The 25,266-nt window shown below is 34.1% G+C and overlaps 2 protein-coding genes across 3 annotated transcripts in view; one reads left to right on the plus strand and one right to left on the minus strand.

Annotated features, from left to right (window-relative positions):
• Positions 1–25,266, plus strand: part of LOC136024835 (zinc finger protein 420-like) — a 390,140-nt gene that overhangs the window by 263,219 nt on the left and 101,655 nt on the right. The gene's annotated exons all lie outside the window — the stretch shown is intronic.
• The window catches only part of LOC136024825 (uncharacterized), a 149,819-nt gene that overhangs the window by 55,959 nt on the left and 68,594 nt on the right, over positions 1–25,266 (minus strand). For both annotated transcript variants that reach the window (XM_065700307.1, XM_065700314.1), the window contains exon 2: positions 19,209–19,410. In XM_065700307.1, coding sequence (XP_065556379.1) covers positions 19,209–19,410 — 202 coding nt within the window. The remainder of the gene's footprint in view (positions 1–19,208; positions 19,411–25,266) is intronic.

The following is a 25,266-nucleotide window of genomic DNA, read 5'->3' on the forward strand; positions in this document are numbered from 1 at the left end:
AAAATTATATTAATCTTACATAAGATCTTGTACCTATCACATTATTCTAAAATGAACTTTGATAGAAATTCGAAAAGAGAATGGATACCTGCAAATATTCTGGTGACTCTGTCTTTCTATACCTTCTACCAGTAAGGTGTGAATGCCTAAATGTGAGCTACTACAACTCTCTATATTAGAATAGCAACTAAGAGCCCTCTCCCCTCCTCCTATTGCACGATTCTCTCGCTGATACATTTATCTTGTGTTTATCACGTCACAAAATGCTTTACTGTAAAAATTAAGTCACCTATTAAGCAGCTTTGAAGCATATTCCATCAATGGAATAAATTTGTACAAGCTGATAGATGTCTTTAAGTCAAGTTAATAATTACTGATCGTACAAAGGTTATATTTCAGCTTAGACCATAGTTACTGTAGGAGACGTACCATACATACTGTTAAACAATTACAAAAGAAAACCCACTTTTATATCAAGTGCTCTCGTCTGGAAAACAGACCAATTGAATTCTAGCACAAAAAGGTTACATAAATTTATTTTATCAATGAAAGGAGCTGAGGATATTCTTTCATTATACTAAAAATAACAAACAATTATCTTTTGTTACAATAATCCTGAACTATTTGAGAGTACCCCTCCTCTCTTTGCTAGCTCAAAACGGTTACATATATGTATTTTATTAATAAAAAGAGCTGATGATATTCTTTCATGATACTAAAAATAAAAAAAATTATTATCTTTTGTTACAATAATCTTGAACTATTTGAGAGTACCCCTCCTCCCTATGAATCGACAAAAATTGAAATCTAGCACAAAACGGTTACATATATGTATTTTAAAAATGAAAGGAGCTGATGATATTCTTTCATGATACTAAAAATAACAAATGATTATCTTTTGTTACAATAATCCTGAACTATTTGAGAGAACCTCTCCTCCCTTCATAGGGTCAGATGTCGCCCTGGGTAACGGAGTAAATATTTACTGATTCTGTGGCTTTTTCTTCTAGCGTATTTCTCATACAGTTCTAGCTTATCTACTTTTTGTTATCTTGGAAAAGAGGTTTAGAAAATGACAAATCGGTTCACTTACTTGCCCTGAGAAGGTATTGCAAGGTATATAACAATACCTATTTGTATCACCCTCTAAATTAATAAACAATAAAATTCTCATACAGGGGACAATGGCAAATTTTTCAAAGCTTTTCTTTGCAAACTACTTTCATGATAATATAAGCTGGAGAGAATACATAGAGTTAACAATGATAAAGAGGTGGGGACGAGTTCAAAAATTTAAACGACATTTTATTAATTTATTGCAACTATATTATAGCAAGAATAAATGCAAATAATTCATTGAGCAATTAAAATACTTAGTTAGATTCTATTTTTGGTTTGTTTGATTTTTTTTTCTTTAAATAAAATTTATTGTATCATTGATGGCCATGAAAAACTACGGTTTCTAACATCGGAATAGAAGTGGTGTGGGTGTGATAGGGATGAACGCTATTTTTCCCTACAGAAGATGTAATTTTTCATTTCCTTCGTAACTAAATTTTATTACTTACTAAGAAAAAACTGGCACCAATGTCCCCCACCCACAAAAAAGGCTAGTGAAAACGAAGCTCTACCCCTTTGTGCAGGCCCTTCTGGACCAGCGATTCCCATGAAAGATTGAGGTTTTGGCCATTCTACGCCTTCAAAACAAGGCCGAAATTCCCATACCCTAAGTGGTTGCGATACTTCTACATCTTTTCTCCACACGCAAGAGGAGAATTCTACCCTAATGCTATCCATGACCCATGAGAGTCAGGCTACGGGGTCTTCAATGCCCAACATGCAAGCAGTTGATCTTAATGTAAGCGAAATATACTAATATTTACCCAGCATGTAAAACTAATGTATATTCTCTGTAATTTGCTTTAGGGGGCTTTATTCGATGCTTCTGAGAGAGAAAAAAGGCATGTTTAATGATATTACCATATATGAAAAATCCGTTATTCTCGTAAGGGTCAATAAAGGAAAATAACTATGCTTTTGCCACTCCTAAAAGAAATAGTTAAAGAAACACATCGTTTTCAAGTTAAAAACGGGGGCCCATAGGTCCGTTAGTTCTGAATGGTTTGACACTCCACTGCTCCAAGGATTAATAACAGATCCCTTTTAGGTTAAAAAAAGACGAAATGGCAAGGATATACTTGCTTCTAAAAATAATTTATTCTAGTGCAGAAGACTTAGCGTTCTAAGAAGGAGATTTAGGGGGAGGCATTGCCCAAAAAGTTTTTTTAAGAAAGTCGAATTATATGAAAAAAATTGCTGTAATGTTTTACTGTTGTCTCTAAAAGATGTATTTGAGGAACCGGCTTGCTCCTCTTAATAAAGAAATAGTTAAAAATAGGAAATTCTTTTCAGGGTAATAGCAAACGTCTTAGTGCTACTAAAAATATTGCATTCTGGCGTTCAACACTTTTGAAGGGGGACTTCTGGGCCATTATATTAATATTCCTTTTCAGGATAATGGTGGTCCCTTGGCCCGTTAGTTCTGAAGGCTTTGAATGGCTTTAGATTGTTATTCATTTCACAACTCAAAATCATAAATACTTTCAAGGGAGTAAATTTTTTTTCTAGGTCACACCTGAAAAGTGTTTTGACTTAATAACTAATTGTTTATTCAAAGATCTCCATGGAATGAGAGCGGAGCAAATCCTGCCAGTAGACACCAAAAACTCCTCAGTAAGTTTTTTAGCAATTTTTAGAACATAAGCATACCTGAAACGTAAAGGGGGACAACTTACGTGAAAATTTTTTATTATTAAATTTTTAACTGGTAATGTGGGGGTTTTGGACCCAGAGGGTCATTTTTAATGGTCATTAAATTCTTTACTGGTAAGTATGCTCTTAACACATCAGAAGGATCACTTTAGGGGCCCAAGTATGGTCCTTTAACTCTTAATTGTTATTGATGTCTCAATACATTTAAAGGGTCACGTTGGGAGTCCATGTTTGGTACTTAAATCTTCAATGGGTAATGTGGACTCAATGCACCTGAAGGGTAACTCTAAACTATTCAATGATCTTACAGCCTGATATACATTCATTCACGGGTTGAAATAAAGAGTGTGTCACTGAGCTATTAAGCTCTTATTCCAAGTTCGCAAACCGGCATTACCACCACAATGTCGTGACACTGCATGTACGCAACCATGGAAACTGATCACGAGGAGGATTATAGTGCAAGGATGAGCCCTATCAGAACACTTTTCACCAACTTTGATTTAAACAGTTTTTTGAAATATCTTGGCCTCCTCACTGAATTTTTGGACACTATTAGAAAAATTACTACCTAGCGAGGTCAAGAGAGTGCTAGATGAACAGGAGCCCGCCCCTTACAGTGATATAAGGAAACCTGATCAAAGAAGTGCAGTCTAATCCTCTCTGATGCATGAATTTCACCTTGCCTTCCCTTACTGGCACTACTACTGCAATGTAGTGACAATGTATGCACTCAACAATGGAAAGTAAACACGAGGGGGATGATAGTAAGGGATTGAGTTCTATCAGAACACTTTCCCCAACTTTGATTTAGACAGTTTTTGAGGGATTTCCCCTTGGCCTCGTCGCTGTATTTTCGACTCTCTATTAGAAAAAGTGTCACCTGGTGAGGTTAAGAGGGTGCTAGATGGACAGATGCCCACCCCTAAGAATGCTTCTAGGGAACTAGAACAAAATAGTGCCCTCTAATCCTTTGTATCGTCTGAATTTTAACTTGTAAAATTCGACACCACTTTGCACAATATACCTATAACTGAGATTGGAGATCCCTTCAACGTTCTTACAAGTTGTAGTATCCATATGGATTACATGGTCGTAGCAAACTACCCTGTCAGCAAGATTCAGACGCTTCTCGATAAACACACTCGGGAGGTGAAAGGTAGAGACAGCGAAAAAGCATAAATAGCCCAACAAATATTTTTCTTAAATGAAAAGTTGATTATATGCATTCGCATTACCTGCAAACGAAAATGCGGACATTTCAGCAAGACTTGCATAGTTTTGAGGACTTTTTTCAGAGTGGGTGGGTAGTAATCTTAACAGGGTTGAGATTCATAATGAAAATTTAAGTGGGTCTGTCCCATACACTTTTACAGTATGCTACAGAGTATGGAAAGGGAGAACTTAAAGATAAAAAGAAGGTTTCATATTAACTAATGGCTTTTTCCAATGAATCGGTGAAATACTAAGTATTACTTCTATATGTGCCTACCAGAGAGCCTGATGCAATTGGCTATTTATTTCCTATCCAACTCATTAGTCAGGTTTGAAAGAGGGATTAAGGGGGAAGGATACTTGCTCTTATTGTCAAATGTGTTTAGCTGGATTTCATTGTTAATTAAATTTAAAGCATCATTTTCGGCACTGTAAGGGTGATGAATACCAGCCCTTTGAAAAAGTTGACAGTACTATCTTCCGGCTTAAGAATTTCCAGAAATCGCCCTTGCAGAAATACAAGGTGACATAAGACATCGAGGCCAAACTCGTGGAAGTGTGTGGTCCATAAATTTGAATTGTGTTAAAGAACACGTAGCCCTTACAGTATCTTTTGCTCAGACACAAAGAGAATCGATTAATAATATGCAATTAGTAGTGGTATCTAAGACTTTGGGTGGGTAAGAGTGTGAACATGCACCAATGGTTCCACTTGTTGAAACAGCTAATAAGTCAACTTCATGGCTCTGAAACACAATTTATCAAAGAAATCGCTAGAAGACGAGTTGACAATTACAAGTATATATAGTTTTGTAGGATATATTTTGGGTTTACAAGGAAAAATTTGTTGAGGGTAGTTGGGATATGGCAGTCCGCAACATTATCACTTACGTAATCCTATTTTACTGGGTGGGAGTAACTTTTTGAGATTTGCACATGAAATCTTGTAATGTAAATGTTAGGCTTCAATACTTTCTTCTGGCTTACATACACAAAACCCACTATGATTTTTAAAATCATCTTACCAGTGGTAGCACGTTTGCAGAAAGTTGAAGTTCTAGATGGTGTATGGATAGATTGGTCTTTTTCTTATAACTTCAAACCTAAATTATCTTAGAAGTTTTTGCTCTTATAATTAAAATTGAAAATTATTCAAAATGGTAATAGTACTTGAATACAATCCTTTTTATATATCTATAGATTCTTCCCAAAATCCCTTAGCCAGCTTATTCAAGTAAAAAAAGTGACGATTTGAATAGTTTCCCTCTTCTAGAACAATACTTTCTAGATTTTGAATGGTATGACTTATTTATGTGCAAGGGCTTATACTCTTACGAGTGCTAAAGCTCAATCTTGAGGCTTTTTGACGAAATTTTATCGCTGATCGAAGCGTTTTATGATTCACTTCACAATCTTTAATGCAAAACCGCCGAGTATGAATTTTCTAAGAAAAAAATTGGGCTAAGGGTGGGTGTAAAAATGGGGAGGATCATTGTAAACTTTACATGGAAAGTGATGTATTGATGATTTCGGATATTTTCTGTAAACACCGAGAGAGACTACGAGGACTTTAGGGTTGAATTTGGGTTATTATTTTTTAAATCCTCATCTGGTAATAGATTCAATTCTTACAGTCTATGATGAAAAAATGGGTCTGCCCATCGAAGTTGATTTGCACTTGTTTGTAGAGAGATTCGTGCGGAGTAGGTAAGTTTTTCAAGGGGAATCGCATCCTGAAAAACCAACTCAACTGGGCAGCTCAGCAGTGAAAAGCCGAATGTGGTTTTCTTGGATATGAACTCCCTTTAACCGTCTTCAATGTCTCACTGCTCTTTGACGTATGGAAATTAGAAATGGCTAGACAATCTTTGTGTGACATTAACATCCAAACTTCTCAGATATTTACACTGTAGAGGAGAATGGACCACGAGGATGTTTTTTTTAATTTATTGTGAAACACCAGTGGAACGACATTACTTGGTAAAAGACTTTGTTTTTGGTCCATAAATTGACCCGTGCTAAGGGATTAATTGAGTACTTAAAATTTATTTTTGGTAGAGAACTGCAGTATGTACTAGACACCTTCAAAACAAAAGCTTTTTTCTGACCTTCATCCGAAACAGAATGTCGCTGTACATCATGTTCTTTTACGTAAGATGCTGGCCATCGGTTTCAAGGTCACAAAAATTCATAGATCCTTCCAGTTTGATCAAAAGCTGTATATGAAAACGCTTATTTACACCTTTGTCCCTGAATGATCTGAGGCAAAAACGAATGTCAAAAATGAATTCTTAGATATCATTTTAGATTCGGCCTTTGGTAAGAAGTAAGTTAGTTTCTGCAATAGTAGTCAATGTGACATTGTGACCGACACAAAGGTATTTGTCCATATTATTGCAGGTCCAAATTCATTATTGTTCACCGTCATAGACTCATAGAAGATCCTTTTACATTGAAAAAAAGTAGCCTTTATTGCAAATAAAAACATTTTCACTGGCAGTGCCATATATTTTATTACAATGATTATAAGATGCAATGGCAGGGGAGGGGCAAGTGGGAGTTTTTATTGGGGATATCGACTCACTTCTGTTAAAAATTAAAACTAAAAATTTATTAGAGGATTTGCAAAATGGTAAGTATATTAGCTTTCAAATGGATTAAACCAACTGAGATGAGTCCAATTACCTGGAGGTAGTGAAGAGCTAGGTCCCAAAAAAATTTTTATTCTCAAAATCCGGGACGGGGATCGACTAGATATCCAAAAGTTTGCTTACAGATCGAAAGATCTACTTTGTGCACAAAAACAATGACAATAATAAAAAAGTCTGCAAAGGGGTGACAACTGCAAATAGGAAATTTTTATATAAGAACTATGTAGAAAGTAATTTAGTACTGAAGGCGAAGGTCATGGTGATTTGCTCTTTAAAATTTAGAAACATCACATTTAGAGTAGAAAAATAATCCATGTCAGCCATATTGGACAAAGTGTATATTAATTATTTATTAATTGATTTACTTATTACCCACAAAATACATAAAATAAATATGGTGGATAAAGAATAAATAAGAAAACACAAAGAGAAAAATACACAAACAAAATCCACGAAACAAACGTATGAGATGGTGGATATTGGATGGGTGCGTTAAAGCTGTACTGGAGAGTTTTCTGTGTAGAATCTGTAACTTTAAGGTTATATCAGGAACTAAAAATTTGCTAACAAGAATCAGGTTTTCGTCCAAGGTGGAAGATACTGAAGAAACGTGCAGAATTTGAAATAATCAGTTTCTATATCACATTATATCAATATCAGTGGTGCCAAATTCAGCACCAAAGGCGAATGTCAGGGCAATTCGCTCTTTAAAATTTCGAAACAACACATTTAGAGTACAAAAGACACCTCAAGGGCCATATTGGACAAAGTGTATCTTAAATATTTATTGATTAATTTATTTATCACCCACACGATAAAAGGTAAAGAATATGGCATTAGACTTTACACTCCCTACTGGCAGTGCTGATCTCAGTTTTTTGGCACTTCAGCCACGAATTACAGTGGGTGGGGGGGGGGGTTAGGGGCTAACCATCTTGTGCTTTCGCACACCGTTCCTGTTTACTTTCCAATGATTTCTCCAGGTATCCATTTAGAGCTGGGTCGACTATGACTAAGTTTAAAGAGTAACGCCACTGATCCCCATCCCAAACTAGGCAATTGGGTAATCTGCAATGGAGCAGTGAGAATAAATTAAAAAACACTAAGAGAAAAAAAATACTCACAAAATCAGCGAAAGAAATGGATAAGACGGTGGTGAAGGAATAGTCACGCAGAAGCTGTACTGGAGAGCTTTCTGTGTAGAATATCCAACTTTAAAGTTATACTCATGAACTTAAAAATTGCTAACAAGAATCCGATTTTCGTCCAAGGTGGAAGATACAGAAGAAATTTGCAAAATTTAAAATAATTTATCCTAATTCCTTATACATTACCTTTCTTAAGAAGGGCGAAGAGATCTGAAGCATAACGGACAAAATGATCACAGAAAGCAGAATAAAGTTTGGTCAGCGCGTGTCTATTATACTTCTCTCTGTTTGAAACAAATGATTGGCTTATCATAGCCAATCTGGATCATTTTACTTATATTACAAATAGTACACTGACGTAAGCTCGAAAGATTGTTTGTAATAGAGATACCAAGCCAACGAATACTATCAGCTAAAGGGATAGTGAAGTTATTACAGTGAAGGGGAGTAGTAGTAATACAATTATAGGGAAGTAACTCACATTTATCTGTATTAAGTGAAAGACCAATATGAGAGAAAGCATCAGAAACTTTAGAGACCAATTTAGAAACCTTTTTGGAACGGCTAATAAGAAGCAAGTCGTCAGCATACGCAAGATATGAAACATACTCCAGACCAGAAAGATATCTTCCTGAAATCTTCTCCAGAACACTAGAACTACAAATTTTGAAAAGCTTAGGGGACAGATCATCGCCTTGCCTATCTCCTCTTTGTACTTTTGTAATAATCCCTGGTGCAGATCTTAATTGAAGAAAAGAATTTGAACATCAAAACCTGAGAAGCAGTATAACAGAGAAATGGACCCCAGAATTATACAGAGAAAAAAGGATCTGACTATGGACCACACTATCAAATGCATTAGAAAGATCCAAACACAAATATAAAGAAAATTTTCTTGGAAAAATTATCAACCAGTAAAGAAGACGGAATCTTACGCATATTCTGATAACCCAACCAATGCCAAAAATCAAATTGGTTCTCACCCACATTAATATGTTTAGTCAGAAAAAGTAGAAGGATATACTTAAACACCTTCCTAAAGTAACAAGAGACAGTAATAGGGCAAAAGAATGAACAATCAGTCGGTGACTTCCCCTTTTTTATGATTGAAGAAACAGTACCACACAGAAGAATCTCAGGTACGCTTGAAGTACATAGACACATTTGAAAAAGAAACTGAAAGTGATATGTATTGGGCGTGCAATCGATCGGCATTTACATCCTAGAAGTACCATTTTTATCTATTGAATCAGAGTTTAAACTTTTCACAGCATCAATTACGGAAGAAAAAGATATAGGCACTATATGACATTGCGAAAGCGTTCCACTAAAGAGGAAGGTAAGAGGCGAGTATATACAGAACGCTCTAAATAGTTAATCACCAAAAAATTGAAGAATTATTTTTATACCAAGCTGAAGGTGGAAGGCAAGTTATTTGTCATGATATCATCATTTAACTCATAATTAAGTCAGAAAAGGTAGAAGGGTATACTCTAAAATCTTACTAATATTACAAGAAACAGTAATAGGTTACTAGCAGGAACTAGCAGTCGGGGACTTTGGCTTTTTTATGATTGACGAAACAATGCCACACAGAAAACTATCAGGTACGCTTGTAGTACACAGACACATTTGAAAAAGAAGCTGAAAGTGAGATATGAAGGGTGTGCAATCAATCGCCCTATGCATCTTAGAAATACCATCATTGTCTATGAATCAGAGCTTAAACTCTTCACACCTTCAATTACAGAAGAAAAAGATAATGGCACTATATGACGTTGCGAAGGCGTTTTACTAAAGAGGGGGGAAAAGACGAGTATATACAGAATTCACTGAGTAGTTTATCACCCCAAAAAAATCGAACAATAATGTTTGTACCAACCTGAAGTTGAAGGGCAGTTAATTGTCATAGTATCGCCATTTAACTTGTCAGAATTGATCACTTTTCACCAATCTTTCATAACACAGTGAAATCCATTCAAAGGTAATGTGCCGACCTCAGATAACATTTATGTTCGGTTTTAGTTTTACTTTTTAGATCAGCAACACACCCAAAACTTGGCCAGCTATATTCATTCCATATTTGGAGCCATAGTTTCGCTTTGTTTTTTATAGACTTTAGACAACGGCCCATTGACAAGATAATTTTTGGGTTTTTTACGAATAATTTGCCAAGGTACGGCAGCTTCTTCTGCCTTTATCATACATATCACAAGTTGGTTATAATAGCAGTCAATATCTGCTTTGCCATTTGTAGGTACCTAGTGGTGATAAAGATGATATGGAATACGTATGGTAGGAAGAAGGGCTGTCAAAGTAGACAAGTAGTCCGGTATATTTGTTTTGCTTAGGTTGCTTTTTTCAAACCAATTCGATTTTTCTCGCAAGCAATTGGTTTTCGACAGATCAATATCTATTGTAAATTTTGCTTAAACTGGCATGTGGTCAGTATCTTGCTCGTTAAAATGAAGAGAAGCAGAAGAAGAGATATTACCAGATAAGCAAATAATATAGTCGATATAATTGTATTTCCAGAGTGATGAACATATAAGAATTTGTGGGATTTGGGAACAACGCAGTACAATGGAACACACTTTAAAAAAGAAAATCACTTCTCATAGAAGATCTATTAATATGAGTATTAAGGTGCCCAATTATTATATAGTACAGAGAGTTTGACAGTACCTGATTCACAAGATACTTCAGCAGACCACAAGCCTTTGTGAATTTAGTCAAGGATCTGATCGTGTGTATCTATCTGATATGGGAGATAAGAGTTTATAAATACGATACAGCCATCACGCAAAGCCAAAACAAAATTGTCGAAGTAGAAGAGTACAGGGGAGGATAAATGAATGTCTCGTTTAAAGACACAGGATATTCCACAAGAAAGGTGACCACCAGTAACTTTTTCTGGACTCAGTAACGCAGTATGATGCTAACTTCAACACCAAAAATTCAAACTTGAAGCAGTGAAAAGATACTCCTAGAGACATACCAACTTGTAGGGACCGTGCAACCCATCAATAATAAAATCGATATCTTAGGTGCCGTTTATATTAAACAAAATACCTGAGACACAAACACCCATGGTTGAAGGGTAAAGTTGCACTTTATCCAATCTTTAATAACAGGGTAGGAAAATCTATAGGTGTTTCTGGCTGCAGTTTGTACAGTGGGGATCTACAATGCATGGCTCATCTTTTGTTGATATGTGTGGCGCTCCACGACGAACACATTTTGGGAGAATGCTGGGACAGGAGTCCTGAAGCTGGTCTAGGGATAGGTATTTAAAACAGCATTTGGGCAGGTCCTTAAACTCGTAAACATGAAAAATTTCATAGCATGTGTTATGAAAGTTTTTTACAATGAACCCTGAGGCTATGCTTGATCAACGTAGATTGAGCAAAGGAATCCAAAAATTTGAGTTTCACAGAATTAGATAGGTCCGATCCCTTAGGCCCAAAGCATCTTTGATACCGTGTTGGCTTCCGTTTACTGTAATATCGACAGCAATAGGAATTTTAAGTGATATACCAAAAAACCACTTTGAAACCACTTTTGTTGTAGTACTGCAGAACACATTCTGGATTGACGAGCAGAAATCCTCCGTAGCAGACTTTGATATACCACTTGTCATAGATTGGCTTTACGCTACGTAATAGTTCATGTTCAGTGATCTGGTCTATAGCAGCTTTTCACTTAAGAGGGTCAGATAAGGCGTCCAGCACCTTTGAGACGATAATGGTTGCATGTGAAGCTAGCCCTGAAGCTTACTTGGGTAATTCTGGGAAGCTAAATTCATAATTGTCAAGTTTTGAAGACATTCCCATAACAACTTGATGGAGCTCGTTAAATTTTGAGAATAGAGATGTGTAGGCAGTGGCAGGGGGTGCATGGCACTTCCATAGGACACTTTATGACGAAAGTCAAAACATAAGTATCAGTCTCGTCAAGAGTTTTCAATAAAGTAATTTTGTCACTGAAATGACTAACCAGAGCATTATTTCCCATCTAAATAGGGAAATCTTCATGACCCAGACATAGTTGTTACAATAACGTCTTTACCACCTTGAACGAATTAGTGTCAAAAAGTTCCACTCCGTACTTTTGATCACGTCATCCTCTGAGCCAATTAGCAAATTGCTCTTTACAAAACAGAGTATCGGTGAATAGACAAGGACAAGATTATCGCAACTGATGGTAACTGGCATCACGACTGAAACATGTCGAATTTCTATACCAGTTACATACGGAAGTGAAGGTCTTTGTCACCTATTCCCCGCATTTTAAAGGAGACCCCACTCCAAGAAGGTACCACGGCCCTTGCCTTAGAAACCTCCCCTATACAGCCTGCTTACTGGTAAAATAAACGATTCAAATGATTCAATAAGAATAATTCAATAATTCTTAAGTTATGTTCTTAATGCACAAATAGTTCTTTTGATAATCCTCTTATGTAGGTCAAGTATACACTTCACTATTATCCTTAACCAATTATTGTGAAACCTTGAATTTTAATGAACTAGTTTTCATTAGATAAAGGCTTATAGTCGAGTGTTGAAATAGTTCATAATTCTTGAGCTAAAAAGGGCTTACTGAATTAGTAAGTTCATAAAATATCCGATTTAATACAGATAGGCTCACTTTGAACTCAGAATCAATAGTGATATATGTGCAGACAGTGTGAAGGTACTACCACAAGTTAACTACCTTCCTTTACATCAAAACGTATATGCTGGTTACAGACGGTGTCTTGGTCTTCAGAAAGACCATCTCAGCAATGCGTGTTTTCTAGTGCACTTAATAGTAGTGTTTTGTTATATGTTTTTTATCCATTTATAATTTTGTTTTGCATAAAGCAGATTAAATGTTTTAAAAATACTCAATATTATACTATGAACTTGACATCTTCGCCCCGTGCCACTTGACTTGGTACCTACCGCGTGCCGTTCTGGTCACTTTCGTCTCCAGAAGGGTCTAGCCAGCTAGAAACGCAGCACCTGACATTCTTTTGGTAGGGCATACCCATGTGCATTATAATGCACCTGTAGTCTTTGAATGTAAATACATTCGGGGGCTCATTTCATGTTAATATGTCTATTTTAAATTCGAAGTGCATTGTATATATTAAACAAACCATGTTTTAATCTTTTGACGAATTATTCCGTAGATTGGGGTTAGGTATATTGACATTGGGTTAGCATGTATTAATTTAAAACTTTATTCAGATCGTTGTTTTAAGGACCTTCAGTGTCTGGCAAAGCAACACTTTTAACAAAATAGTTCAAATAGTGATAAAATCTTTCTATAAAATACGAACAAAACATATTTTTGCTATAGTGTGTGGCATGAGTCCTTCGATAAAATAAAGAGTACACCAGACATAAGAATTCATGGGGGGAACTGACGTGTTTAATACTATTGGACCAAACTCAGGGTTGATTATTGATGATTTACCTGAGTCCATTGAAGAATGGTCTCAGGAGATGTTAAAGTTATTTACTGCCTGATCTCATCATACAAAATAAAATCTGCAACTATTTTTCTGCATAATGTCTTCCATCAGAACTGATGTATGTGAACAATTGCATTAAATTTTACTTACTATATATCTTCTAGGATTGTCTATGATTCAGGTTCTCTTATAACATTTAACATGCAATTATATCCCAATGTATCAAAATTTTTACTCTAAGCATAAAATTAAGCCCCAAACAAACCTTATGGTCAAATTCTATTGGATATCAATCAAAACACCTCCGAAGAATTACGTGTAGTCACATATGTTTTTATAATGAAATTACTATATATCTACCCGTAAATAGTAAAAAAGGTCATTAGTCATCATGATGACGCTGATGAAGCTGAATGAAAGCAGAAATATATTTTTCATCCTAGGTTATTATGAATAAAATTTTAAGGAAGCTTTACTCTAGCTTGGTATTGACCATGAATTCACGAACCTCCTATCTGAGTTTTGTTTAAATTTAACTGAAGGCACTGTTAAATTACCAGAAGGTGTTATGTAAAATACAAAGCAACATCTTTCACTTGTACGTGCCCTAGCTTGCAAAAGGAAATCATTGGACATTAAGGAATGCATCTTTCAAACAGCAAAGAATATTAAATTTTCTGATCGTCTTGGTCTTCAGTATACGTTCTACGTGCATAATATTGAAAACTATCTTAAGTAAAGTGGAAAATTACTGATTCAAAAGAGGTAGTGAGAACAAGATTTATCAACCAAAACCCGTGGTTTTCATGCACTATTATATTTCCTTTTTTCGCTACCCCAGGTCACAAAGAATTTCTTAACATTTATTGTGACAATACCCAATATAATAACTTTCTAGTTGAAAGTACTCTTTCATACCTATATAATACAAATTTCAGTGCCCAAAGAGTAAAATATTTTTTTTAAATGTTTGTAAATGTCTTTGTTGATAAAATGTGTATGTAAAAATATTGTGTTCCTTAGATTTCTTCTTCCATGTATAGGTGATGATCGGAAACAATAAGCAGCGGCAGCTCGTCAGGATTCAACTTGTATTGATTTTGGAATAAAAAGTCAAGGTCACATTTTCTACAATGTAATGTAACTTCATTTTTATTATCTCTCTTAGTAAGGTTATAAATACTATTCTGAATCATATTATAAAATTCCCTTGTTTTAATTTACTTATATGAAATAATATCACACACAAAATTCTGATATGAAAAATCACTTTCTGTAACAGCCAAATAAAAGTTTGTTGGCTTGTAATTATAGCAGCCTGTATCTTCACATCTTGACATTGACTTACTTAACTTAGGTCTCCGGCCGGGAGCTGCTTGACGAAGAAAGTGAGATCTGTCTCCTGCATCTGCTTTGGTCTAGCACGAGCATTTGTGCTTCAATTGGTCTCATGTTTAGAATAAATAAGATCTCTGACAGGCTGTTTGACCATCGCTTTCTCAGTTGGTCATGGGTCGCTTCCAACCGGTTTTTTTAAGGTCAAAATCAAAGACGATCTTTGTGGGTAAGTGAATGGGCATTCGAAGTAGGTGTCCGAACCATCGTAATGTAAGCTCAGCCGCTTGGAGAGAAACGGGAACTGATTGGTAAGCTACAGCAGCTTGTCATTATTTATGAAATCAAACAGCCTTAGACCTTCGAACCTTCTCAGGCTCTTGGTTTGGAATACCCTCAAGGCCTTCAGTGTTGTGGTTGATGCATACCATGTTTCAGCTATATATATATATATATATATATATATATATATATATATATATATATATATATATATATATATATATATATATATATATATATATATATATATATATATATATATATATATATATATATATATATATATATATATATATATATATATATACTTTATGGGAAAAAACTAAATATTTTTGTAAGATTTTCTCTGATCCACCAAACGAAGACACGTTTGGGAGAGGCCCAGGAAGATTGAAACTATAAAATGGGTTTTACCAATGACAAAATGGCAGACAGATATTTATCCACTCTACAGACAAGTGGAGTTTATAAGTTATGAAGAACAATAAGCTATAGAGCGCAAATGTATTTAATACTAATTGTCTGTCTGGTTCAGTTTATTTACTTGACTACTGATTAAGCTAGCTTTTTTTTTAACAGTTTTTTTTTTAATGAATTTTTTAATACGAAGGAATTTCCATTTTAATCTATCTTCCAAATATCTGAGGAATTTTCGTGCTTGTGAAATTTTTGGTAGAGTTATCCTCCAGAACCTCCATGCACTTTTAACCTTAATTTGTAAGTATATGTATAAATAAGTTGGAGTAAAAAATACAGTCACAAACTAAACAAAAGTACTCCTTTTTTCTTTGGTACAGTTAATATTATGTTAAAAAATGACAAATCAACAATTTCTTAATCACATAAACTTAAATAGGTGGTGAAACAGCCCAAGTCTTTGGGTTTGTTGTTTAGTCTGTCTTGGCAATAAATAAAAAATTCAACAAAAAGAAGATCTTTGGCAATGAAAAGTCAACAGAAACCTATTTAAAACTGTACGTATTTGAACAGTTTCATGTGTATTAGTCAAAACGAAAAAAAAACCAGCATAACCAAAATAACTGGAAATAATTAGTATGTGTTGAAAGATTACTTAATAAATAGTCACATCTATTACTTGCAGTAACATAAATATTGATTTCTTAAAGTTTCAAATATAAAAAAGGAAACTTTTAAAGTATATTTTGTTGTCAGGGAAGCGGATATAACACTTGGGTCTTTAATAGACATAGGGGACGTCTGCCTAACTCTTTTTTTGTTTGTAATTCCTTTTTGTATTTAATTTAATTTAATAACTGATAAAGTGGAGTTTAGTCTATAATATGGGTGTTATTATGTACTGAATTTGTAATTTTTGACTTTGATTTATTTAGTGATATTTTTTATGTTTAATTTAAGATTTGATTGTATTCAAAGCTTTTATTCTGTTCTTTTTCGCCTTTAAGTGGTTCTGAAAACTTGTTTTTTTTTTGTAAAAGGCCTGCAAATGTATTTGCTTCTGAACGGCTTGAGAATTCTAACCTTATGTCTTGGTCTAGTAGAAATTAATACAAAAGTTATTTAGTACCCCCTCTCCGAAAATTGCTACCGAAACCAATCTGTTGCTCTTCAGCCTCAATAAATAGCGTATGGTTTTAACTTAATATTTTATATGTAATATCAGATTAGTGTTATCAAGCCACGAGTGTCAAAAGCCGTTTTCTCAAAAATTTCGTGGTAACAAACCGTAGTAAGGAGCGACCCAACTCAAATTTAATTTTTATCATCAAAAGTTACGAGCCTAAGAAAATTTGCCTTATTTTGGAAAATAGGGGGAAACACCTAAAAGTCATAGAATTTGGCGTAAGGAATTCATAGAATTCATAGCATTTGGCGTATCAGAGAACCCTGTAGCAAAAACTTCAAGCTCCTATCTACAAAAATGTGGCATTTCGTATTTTTTGCTAGAAGAAAAATCACGGGTGCGTGTTTTTTTGTGTTTTTTTCCCAGGGGCTATCGTATCGACCAAATGGTCCTAGAATGTTGCAAAAGGGCTTATTGTAACGGAAATGAAAAGTTCTAGTGACTTTTTTAAGTTACCAAACCAATTGGAGGGCACCTAGGCCCCCTCCCATGCTCATTTTTTCTCCCAAGTCAACAGATCAAAATTTTTAGATAGCCATTTTGTTCTGCATAGTCAACAACCGTAATAACTATGTCTTTTGGAATGACTTACTCCCCCACAGTCCCTGGGAGAGTGGCTGCAAGTTACAAACTTCGACTAGTGTTTACATATAATAATAGTTATTGGGAAGTGTACAGACGTTTTCAGGGGATTTTTTTTGGGTTTTTGGAGTGGGTTTGAGGGGAGGGGGCTTTGTGGGAAGATCTTTCCTTGGAGAAATATGTCACGGTGGAACAGAAATTCAATGAAAAGGGCGCAGGATTTTCTAAAATTACTATAGAAAAAACAATGAAAAAATAAAAATGGAAAAGTTTTTTCAATTGAAAGTAAGGAGTAGTATTAAAAAACTTAAAACAAACAGATATTATTACGCACATGAGGGGTTCTAAAAATACTTTAGCATAAAGAGCGACGTATTTAGGAGGAGATAAATACCTCGCTTTTTATGCTATAGTGTTAATAGTAATTTCAACTATTTATTTTACGGCCTTTCTGATTCAAGGGTCATTCTTATAGATTTGGGACAAATCTTACGATTTAGTGTAAAGAGCGAGGTACTAACGAGGGTACAAACCCCTTCATATACATAATAAAAATTTAAGAATATAAAAGTCTGTTACGTAAGTTAGTTCTTAAGTTACGTATATTTTTTGTACTAATAAAAATATTTGTTAAAAATTAAATGTTATAGTCGCCTTTTTATGTAACCGAAAAGTTGCAGGGCAACTAGGCCTCCGTCCCCACCCCTTATTTCTCAAAATTGTCTGATCAAAACTAAGAGAAAGCCATTTAGCCCAAAAAGGAATTAATATGCAAATTGTATTTTAATAATTTATGTGTGGAGAGTCAAAATCAAACATGTATTAATTCAAAAACGTTCAGAAATTACATAAAAAAATAGTTTTTTTAACTGAAAGTAAGGAGCGACATTAAAACTTAAAACGAACAGAAATTACTCCGTATATGAAATGGGTTGTCCCCTCTGCAATCCCTCGCTCTTTACGCAAAAGTTTGACTCTTTGCCACAATTCTGCTTTTTTAAACAATTAAAAGCCTTAGCGTAAAGAGTGAGGGATTGCAGAAGGGACAACCCACTTCATGTACGGAGTAATTTCTGTTCGTTTTAAGTTTTATTGTCGCTCCTTACTTTCAGTTAAAAAAAACTAGTTTTTTTTATGTAATTATAGTAAGGGTTATTGGGAAGTGAACAGCCGTTTCCTTTGGAACTTTTTCATGTTGAGCGGAGAGTAGGGGAACAGGGTTACGTGGGATGATCCATCCTTGCAGGAATTATGATGAGGGCTGAGAACTTCAATGAAGGGGCTGTAGGATTTTCTAGTATTATTTAACTAAAAATAATGAGCAAACAAATATATATAAGAAAATCAGCTGGAAGTAAGGAGCAGCATTAAAAACTAAAATGAACAGATATAACTACGTATATAAGGAGGTTCGTCTCCTCCACAATACCTTGCTCTTTACGCTAGCGTATTTTCAGTAATGTCAACTACTTATTCTACGGCCTTTGTAATTCATGGGTCATTCTGAAAAAATTAGGCAAAAATTCAAAGAGCAAGGTATTAACGAGGGCGCACGTAATAAAAATATACAAATATAGAAGTTCGTTACGAAAGTTAATTCGTAAGTTATCTATATTTATTACTAATAAAAACGTTCACTAAAAAAATAAAACGTTATCAAAAATTGGACGCCAACTAGGCCTCCTCCCCCACCCCTGTTTTATCCAAATTGTCCGATCAAACTATGAGAAGGCCATTTAGCGAAAAAAAGTGCAAATTTCGTTTTAATTATTCATGAGCGGTAAGCCAAAATTAAAACACGAACTAATTCAAAAAAATTCAGAAATTAAATAAAAAACTAGTTTTTTCCACGGAAAGTAAGAAGTGACAATAAAACCTATTACGAACAGAAGTCATTCCCTATATGAAAGGGGTTTTCCCCTCCTCAACACCTTGCTCTTTACACTAAAGTTTTCTATAGTTTTAAAAAGTAAATTTGTGAGAAAGAGTCAAATTTTAGCGTAAAGAGCGAGACGTTGAGAAGGGGACAACCTCTTTCATATACAAAATAGTTTTTGTTCGATTTATGTCTTAACTTCACTCCTTACCTTCAGTTGAAAAACTTATTTTTTTATTAAGTTATCTGTAAGACTGGTGATAGGGAATTCATAATATGGGCTTACCTTTTTTTGAGTTGAAAAAAATATTTCTCATCTGCTCATAAGAAGTGATCTTACAAGGCTCGACAACAGTTTTAAGGTCATATTGAGCTGATATGTTCTTAATAATTGTTCCTTTTGATTTGTAGATAAAAATACATACGACAAATAGGCATATGTAGAACGGCAGATACATTATCGCAACCTTCTTGAATAGTGCAAAAGCCTATAAGAAATAATCACAAATTTAAAGCCCAAAAAGGCAAACAGTGACCAAGAAGTACAAAATTATACATATTTCATAAGTCTTTGTACTTTTAGGCATACCTGATCCCCAGCTCGGAGCTTTTAATCTGGTTTTTAAGCAAGTTCGTTGAGAGTTTTGAACAGAAATCCAGAGTTAATTCCGTAGCATAAAATTTGTCATGACATAAGCTCGTTGAACAATAGAAGTAAAAAACTAACTTTGAAAACTTTTCTATGCAGGAAAAATAGTGGTATATCTGGCAAACTCACATGCAGTTATTCAACAAACAACATTTTCAGAAAGGCTTATGCGATTATAGCACAAGAGTAGGGCAATTTGAAAGAGAGAATATTTTAACAATATTTCTTAACGACAATATTATTTGAATTAAATACAATTGAAATACTTACATTAATATCTTGTACTTGATATAAATTATATTCTTAGACGTGTCTTTTTTGAACAGTTCTCGCAAAATCACTTATCCTTTGTTGTTTCCGCTGTTGTCAATTACTACTTAAACCCCTAGCCTTCACTTTATCTTAAAGTGGGTAATTGTTGAGCTTGAATTTGTTGTGATTATTTCTCTTTGCTGGTATATCTTTTTCAAATATTTTTATTAGAATAGAGAAGATTCAATTAAGAATAGCTGAGAGGTAAAATTTTAAGTCCCCTTTAATTTTCGCATGTTTTACCTTTTAAGACATAAAATTTGTTTCCCTTAGCCAAATTTTAAACTAGTGCGTAACATTACAATAACATTGTTCTTCTTATTTTGAATTTTTGAATTCTGCATCTCTTTTTATATAGATAACTTCGAAGACCACACTGCCTTTCCATGACGAAAGTAAAACAGTTTAAAATAGGGATGATACCTTTTTATTGACAGTGAAATATAAAATTATTTAACTGGATATTTCGAACACATATACAGTCTTCATCATCAGTATTTTTTTTTTTTTTTTTAGTTTTACTGCTGATGATGAACATTGTATATGTGTTCGAAATATCCAGTTAAATAATTTTATATTTCACTGTCAATAAAAAGGTATCATCCCTATTTTGAACTGTTTTACTTGCATCTCTTTACTGTAAATATCCTAAGACAAATCTGATTCTAAGAAATCATTCTTTGCAACTGTATTACAACAAAAAGATAAGACTCTGTATGAAAATTAAATAAAAAACAAGTTTTTTTTAACTGAAAGTAAGGAGCGTCATTAAAACTTAAAGTGAACAGAAATTACCCCGTATATGAAAGGGGCTGTTCCCTCTTCAACGCCTCGCTCTTTGCACTAAAGTTTGACTATTTCTCTCAACTCTACTTTTTAAAACAGTAAACACTTTAGCGTAAAGAGCAGGACGTTGAAGAGGGAACAGCCCCTTTCATATACGGGGTAATTTCTGTTGGTTTTAAGTTTTAATGTCGCTCCTTACTTTCATTTAAAAAAACTTGCTTTTTCTTATTTAATTTCTGAACGTTTTTTAGTTAATCCATGTTTTGATTTCGGCTCTCCACAGATGAATAATTAAACCGAAATTGACATATTTATTTATTTTGCTAAATGGCTTTCCCACAGTTTTGATCAAATTATTTTGAAAAAAAGGAGGGAGAGCATGCCCAGTTGCCCTCCAATTTATGGAGTCCAATTTATGGGGTAATAAAAAAGACAACTAAAACTTTTAGTTTTTTACGAACGTTTTCATTAGTAAAAGATATACGTAACTAACGAATTTGCTTACGTAACAAATTTCTATATTTGTATGTTTTTATTACGTATATGAGAGGGTTTTCCCATTCGTCAATACCTCGCTCTTTACAATAAAGCTTAAATTTTGTCCCCTGGAACACAAATGCCGTAGAATAAATAGTTGAAATTACCAAATTACTTTAGCGTAAAGAGAGAGGTATTAGGAGGAGATAAACCCCTTATATGCAAAATATTTTTTGTTCGTTTTACATTTTAATGGTACTCCTTACTTTCAGTTGAAAAAATGTTTTCATACTTATTTTTTCATTTTCTTTTTGAATAATACTTGAAAATGTTGGGCCCCCTTCATGTAAATATTCTTCCCCCGTGACAAATTCTTCCATGTAAAATTTCCCCCACATAACCCTCTCTTTTAAACCCCTCCTCCCAACCAAAAATCCCCCTGAAAATGTCTGTACAATTCCCAATGACCCTTACTATATACAAACACTGGTCAAAGTTTTAACTTGCAGCCCCTCCCACGGGGACTGTGGGGAAGTAAGTCGTCCCCAAAGACATAGATATAAGGTTTTTCGACTATGTTGAATAAAATGGCCATCTCAGAATTTTGATCCGACGACTTTGGGAAATCAACAAGCTTGGGAGGGGGCCCAGGTACCCCCCAATTTTTTTGGTCACTTAAAAAGTGTACTAGGACCTTTCATTTCCGTTCGAATGAGCCATTTGCAAAATTCTAGGACCACTGGGCCGATACGATTAGCCCTAGGATAAAGAAAAAAAAGAACATGTATCTGTGATTTGTCTTCTTGCAAAAAAAACAAAATTCCACATTTTTGTAGATAGGAGGTTCGAACTTAAAATTAAAATAGATGAAACTCATATATTGAAAATCAGCATTAAAATACAATTCTTTTGATGTAACTATTGGTATCAAAATTTCGTTTTTTAAAGTTTTGGTTACCATTTGAAATAGTATTAGAGTTTGGTCAGAGCCGGGTTGCTCCTTACTACATTTTGTTACCACGAACTGTTTGATTGTCACGAACTGTTTGTTAGAATCAATCTGTTCTTTCAAGAAATAAGTTCTTAATGTTCACCTACTAGTGAATAATGTTTTATTTCCAAACATATATTTTTTCTGCATTATATTGAAAGATTTAAAAATCAAATAAAATCAGGGAGCTATCCAGCTACTTTTGGTATTTCAAGCTGCTCTTGAAACTAAATAAAGTGATGTATTTTAATTATAAGGTATTCATATTGGAAAGCCAGGAAACAAATTGTGTAGAACCGACGGAATAAACATCAAGGATTGTTAGAACTATCCTTGTTCAAAACATTGGATTTATATATTCATTTCAAATGAAGACAAGCTTATTGTTTATTTATTAAAGCAAAAGCTATGTAACAATATGTTCTTTGTTTAATCAAACAAGAAATAGTGTGAAGCCCATTCTTCTAGTCCTTCAGCTACCTATACAAGCATATACCGCCTCCTTTTACAAGAGATAGCTGCGTGATCATTTAGATTAAGTGACTTAATCAAATCAAAGTAAGGATATTTTTAAAAAGGTATTTCATTTTCTTAAGAGTTTTTGTTGAAATGTCTTTGAAGTAATTACTAAAATTATTAATTACTAATAGAGTCAAAACTTGAAAGATGAATGTTCAGCAAAAAAGAAAAACAGTATGCAGCCAGCTATTTTTGCTACCAAGTTTTTCAATTAAAAAATATAACAGTCCAAATAGGAATAAAACCTTTTAATCAACAATGCAACAAATATAAAAATTTTTAACTGAATATTTCGGACACATATACAGTGTCCATTATCGGCAGTAAAACCAAAAGACATCAATAAGAACAACAAAATTTATACCCAATGAACTAATTACATATAGTTTATTGCTCTTATTTTTATCAATGTTACAGCGGAAGCAAATCTCCATGACCTTTTTGGTTTCGGCTCATTTATTTATCTTAAATATCAGGTGGCCAGAGGTCAAAGCTCTTAGATGAAATGAGATTTACTTTAGTTGACCTCATTAAATTATCATAAATTGAATTCAATCCAAATTACAAACACTACTTTTACGAAGTAGCCCCATGCCCTTTGCATATCCTGTATTACAATTCATGGTTTGATCCAACCAATTCTCTTCGAGCCAGAAATTCGATTTTAACCTTCATCTGACGCTAAAGTATATTCTTCATAGCATTAACCCATAAAATAGGAACCACAAAAACTAATTTTTGGCTCACTCTCATATTTTTCCAATTTTCACTTACTTCATTGATTGTCAGGAACCCTTGCATATTCAGACATAGATAAATTTAAGGTTTGCCAAAGGGCCATTGGGGTTTCAGTTGTGATTTACGATTGTTTTCATCGTTGAAGGCTAAAATGCCAAATTAGCCAGTCCCTCTTGACGTCTGGTATCGTGTTTCAATTCGTGATTCAATTGAAATTTACGACTGTTTTCATTGTTAGAGGCTTAAAGGTCAGTTTAGCAAGTCCCTCTCGTTCATAGGAATCGTCTCATATGCCATAATCCACAACTTTTTATTTTCTTAAATATTTATTTGTAAGAACGAGAAAATTCTTATTAATCATGCTGCAAAACCCTAATAATGGTTGTTTCCAACCTATATGATGATCTATTCTGGATGTTTCCATTATGCTATATGGTTTAGGGAACTGAATTCATTATGATTAGGCCAAGAAATTTAGCATCTCTTTTTATTAGATAAATAAAATTATTATTGTTATTTAAATATTGTGAACCATGGTTCACGAGTAAGAAATTTCTACAATGCGGACTATAGAAAAATAGGCTTAGAAAAACGAATTAGAAATGATATAATCGAGAATGATAATGAGGCATTTAAAAGGGAGCTCTTGGAGTCGCATGTAAGAAAAAAGTTGAATAATAAAAGATGCACATAGTGTAATTATGCTATTAACTGAAATAATGGGCAGTTTTGCAGAATCATGTGGTCTGACTAAAAAATTACAAAAGAATGAGCGATATTTTGATTTGGATTGCAAGTTAATGAAAGAAGAAGTAAAATAATTATTAAATTGTTTGATTGAATTTGATAGCACGGAAGATCAAAGTCTGAGATTGGCTAAATATAAAGATAAAATAAGACAATATAAAAGTTTAATAAAAAGAAAAAAAAGAGTACGAGAATAGGAAGAAACTGGAAATTGCTGATGGTTTTAGAAATAAAGATTTAAAAAAGTTTTCGGGATACATAAGAAATGATAGTGGAAAGGGAAATGTTAATACACAGGTTGTTCCGGAAGCTAATTCATGGCCTGATTACCTAAATAATTTGGAAGGTGATTGTGTAGATCTTCAGGAGGTAGCGCATAACCCAGAGATGGTTATTTATCCTATGAGGGAACATGATTATGATTTAGTGGATGATGTGAATGGCCAAGAGATCAAGTCGATATTTAAGAATTTAAAAAGTGGTACTGCTGCAGGTATGGTATACCAATATTGTTACTTAAGAATTTTTTTTCCATTTTGATGCCAATAATTGTTCTTCTTTGTAATAAGATGTTAACGTCAGGGCAATGGCCAAGCGCTTGGAAGACATAATTGTTTATACCACTTTTTAAGAGAGGAAACCCGAAGGCTCATGAAAATTATCATTTAATAGTGCTTGCCCCTGTCTTAAGTAAGGTTTTGGAAAAAAATATTAGATACCAGGCCTTCCAATTGGTTAAATAAAAATAATTTAATACATGTGGAACAAGGAGGTTTCAGGACAGGGTATGGAACGACAGATAGTGTGTTTATTTCAAAGGTATTAATAGATAAATATGGAAAGGGTAATACTTGTCTTTATATGGGATTTCTTGATCTTCTTAAGGCTTTCGATAGTGTCGACAGAGAGTTATTGAATGATGCCATGCTAAATATTGGCCCTCCCCATTCATTTGATAGATTGATAGTGAGCATGTATACTTGTGTGAGTGGAATAATAAAATTTGGTAATAGTTTTTCGAAGCTTTTTGATACTAAGCGGGGAGTAAAACAGGGAAGCACCCTTTCACCTAAGTTGTTTAATATTTTTATTAGTGATGTTGTTAGTGATGTTCTTTCTAGAGAA

This window comes from Artemia franciscana, chromosome 1 (assembly GCF_032884065.1).
Source record: "Artemia franciscana chromosome 1, ASM3288406v1, whole genome shotgun sequence".
Lineage (NCBI taxonomy): Eukaryota > Metazoa > Arthropoda > Branchiopoda > Anostraca > Artemiidae > Artemia > Artemia franciscana.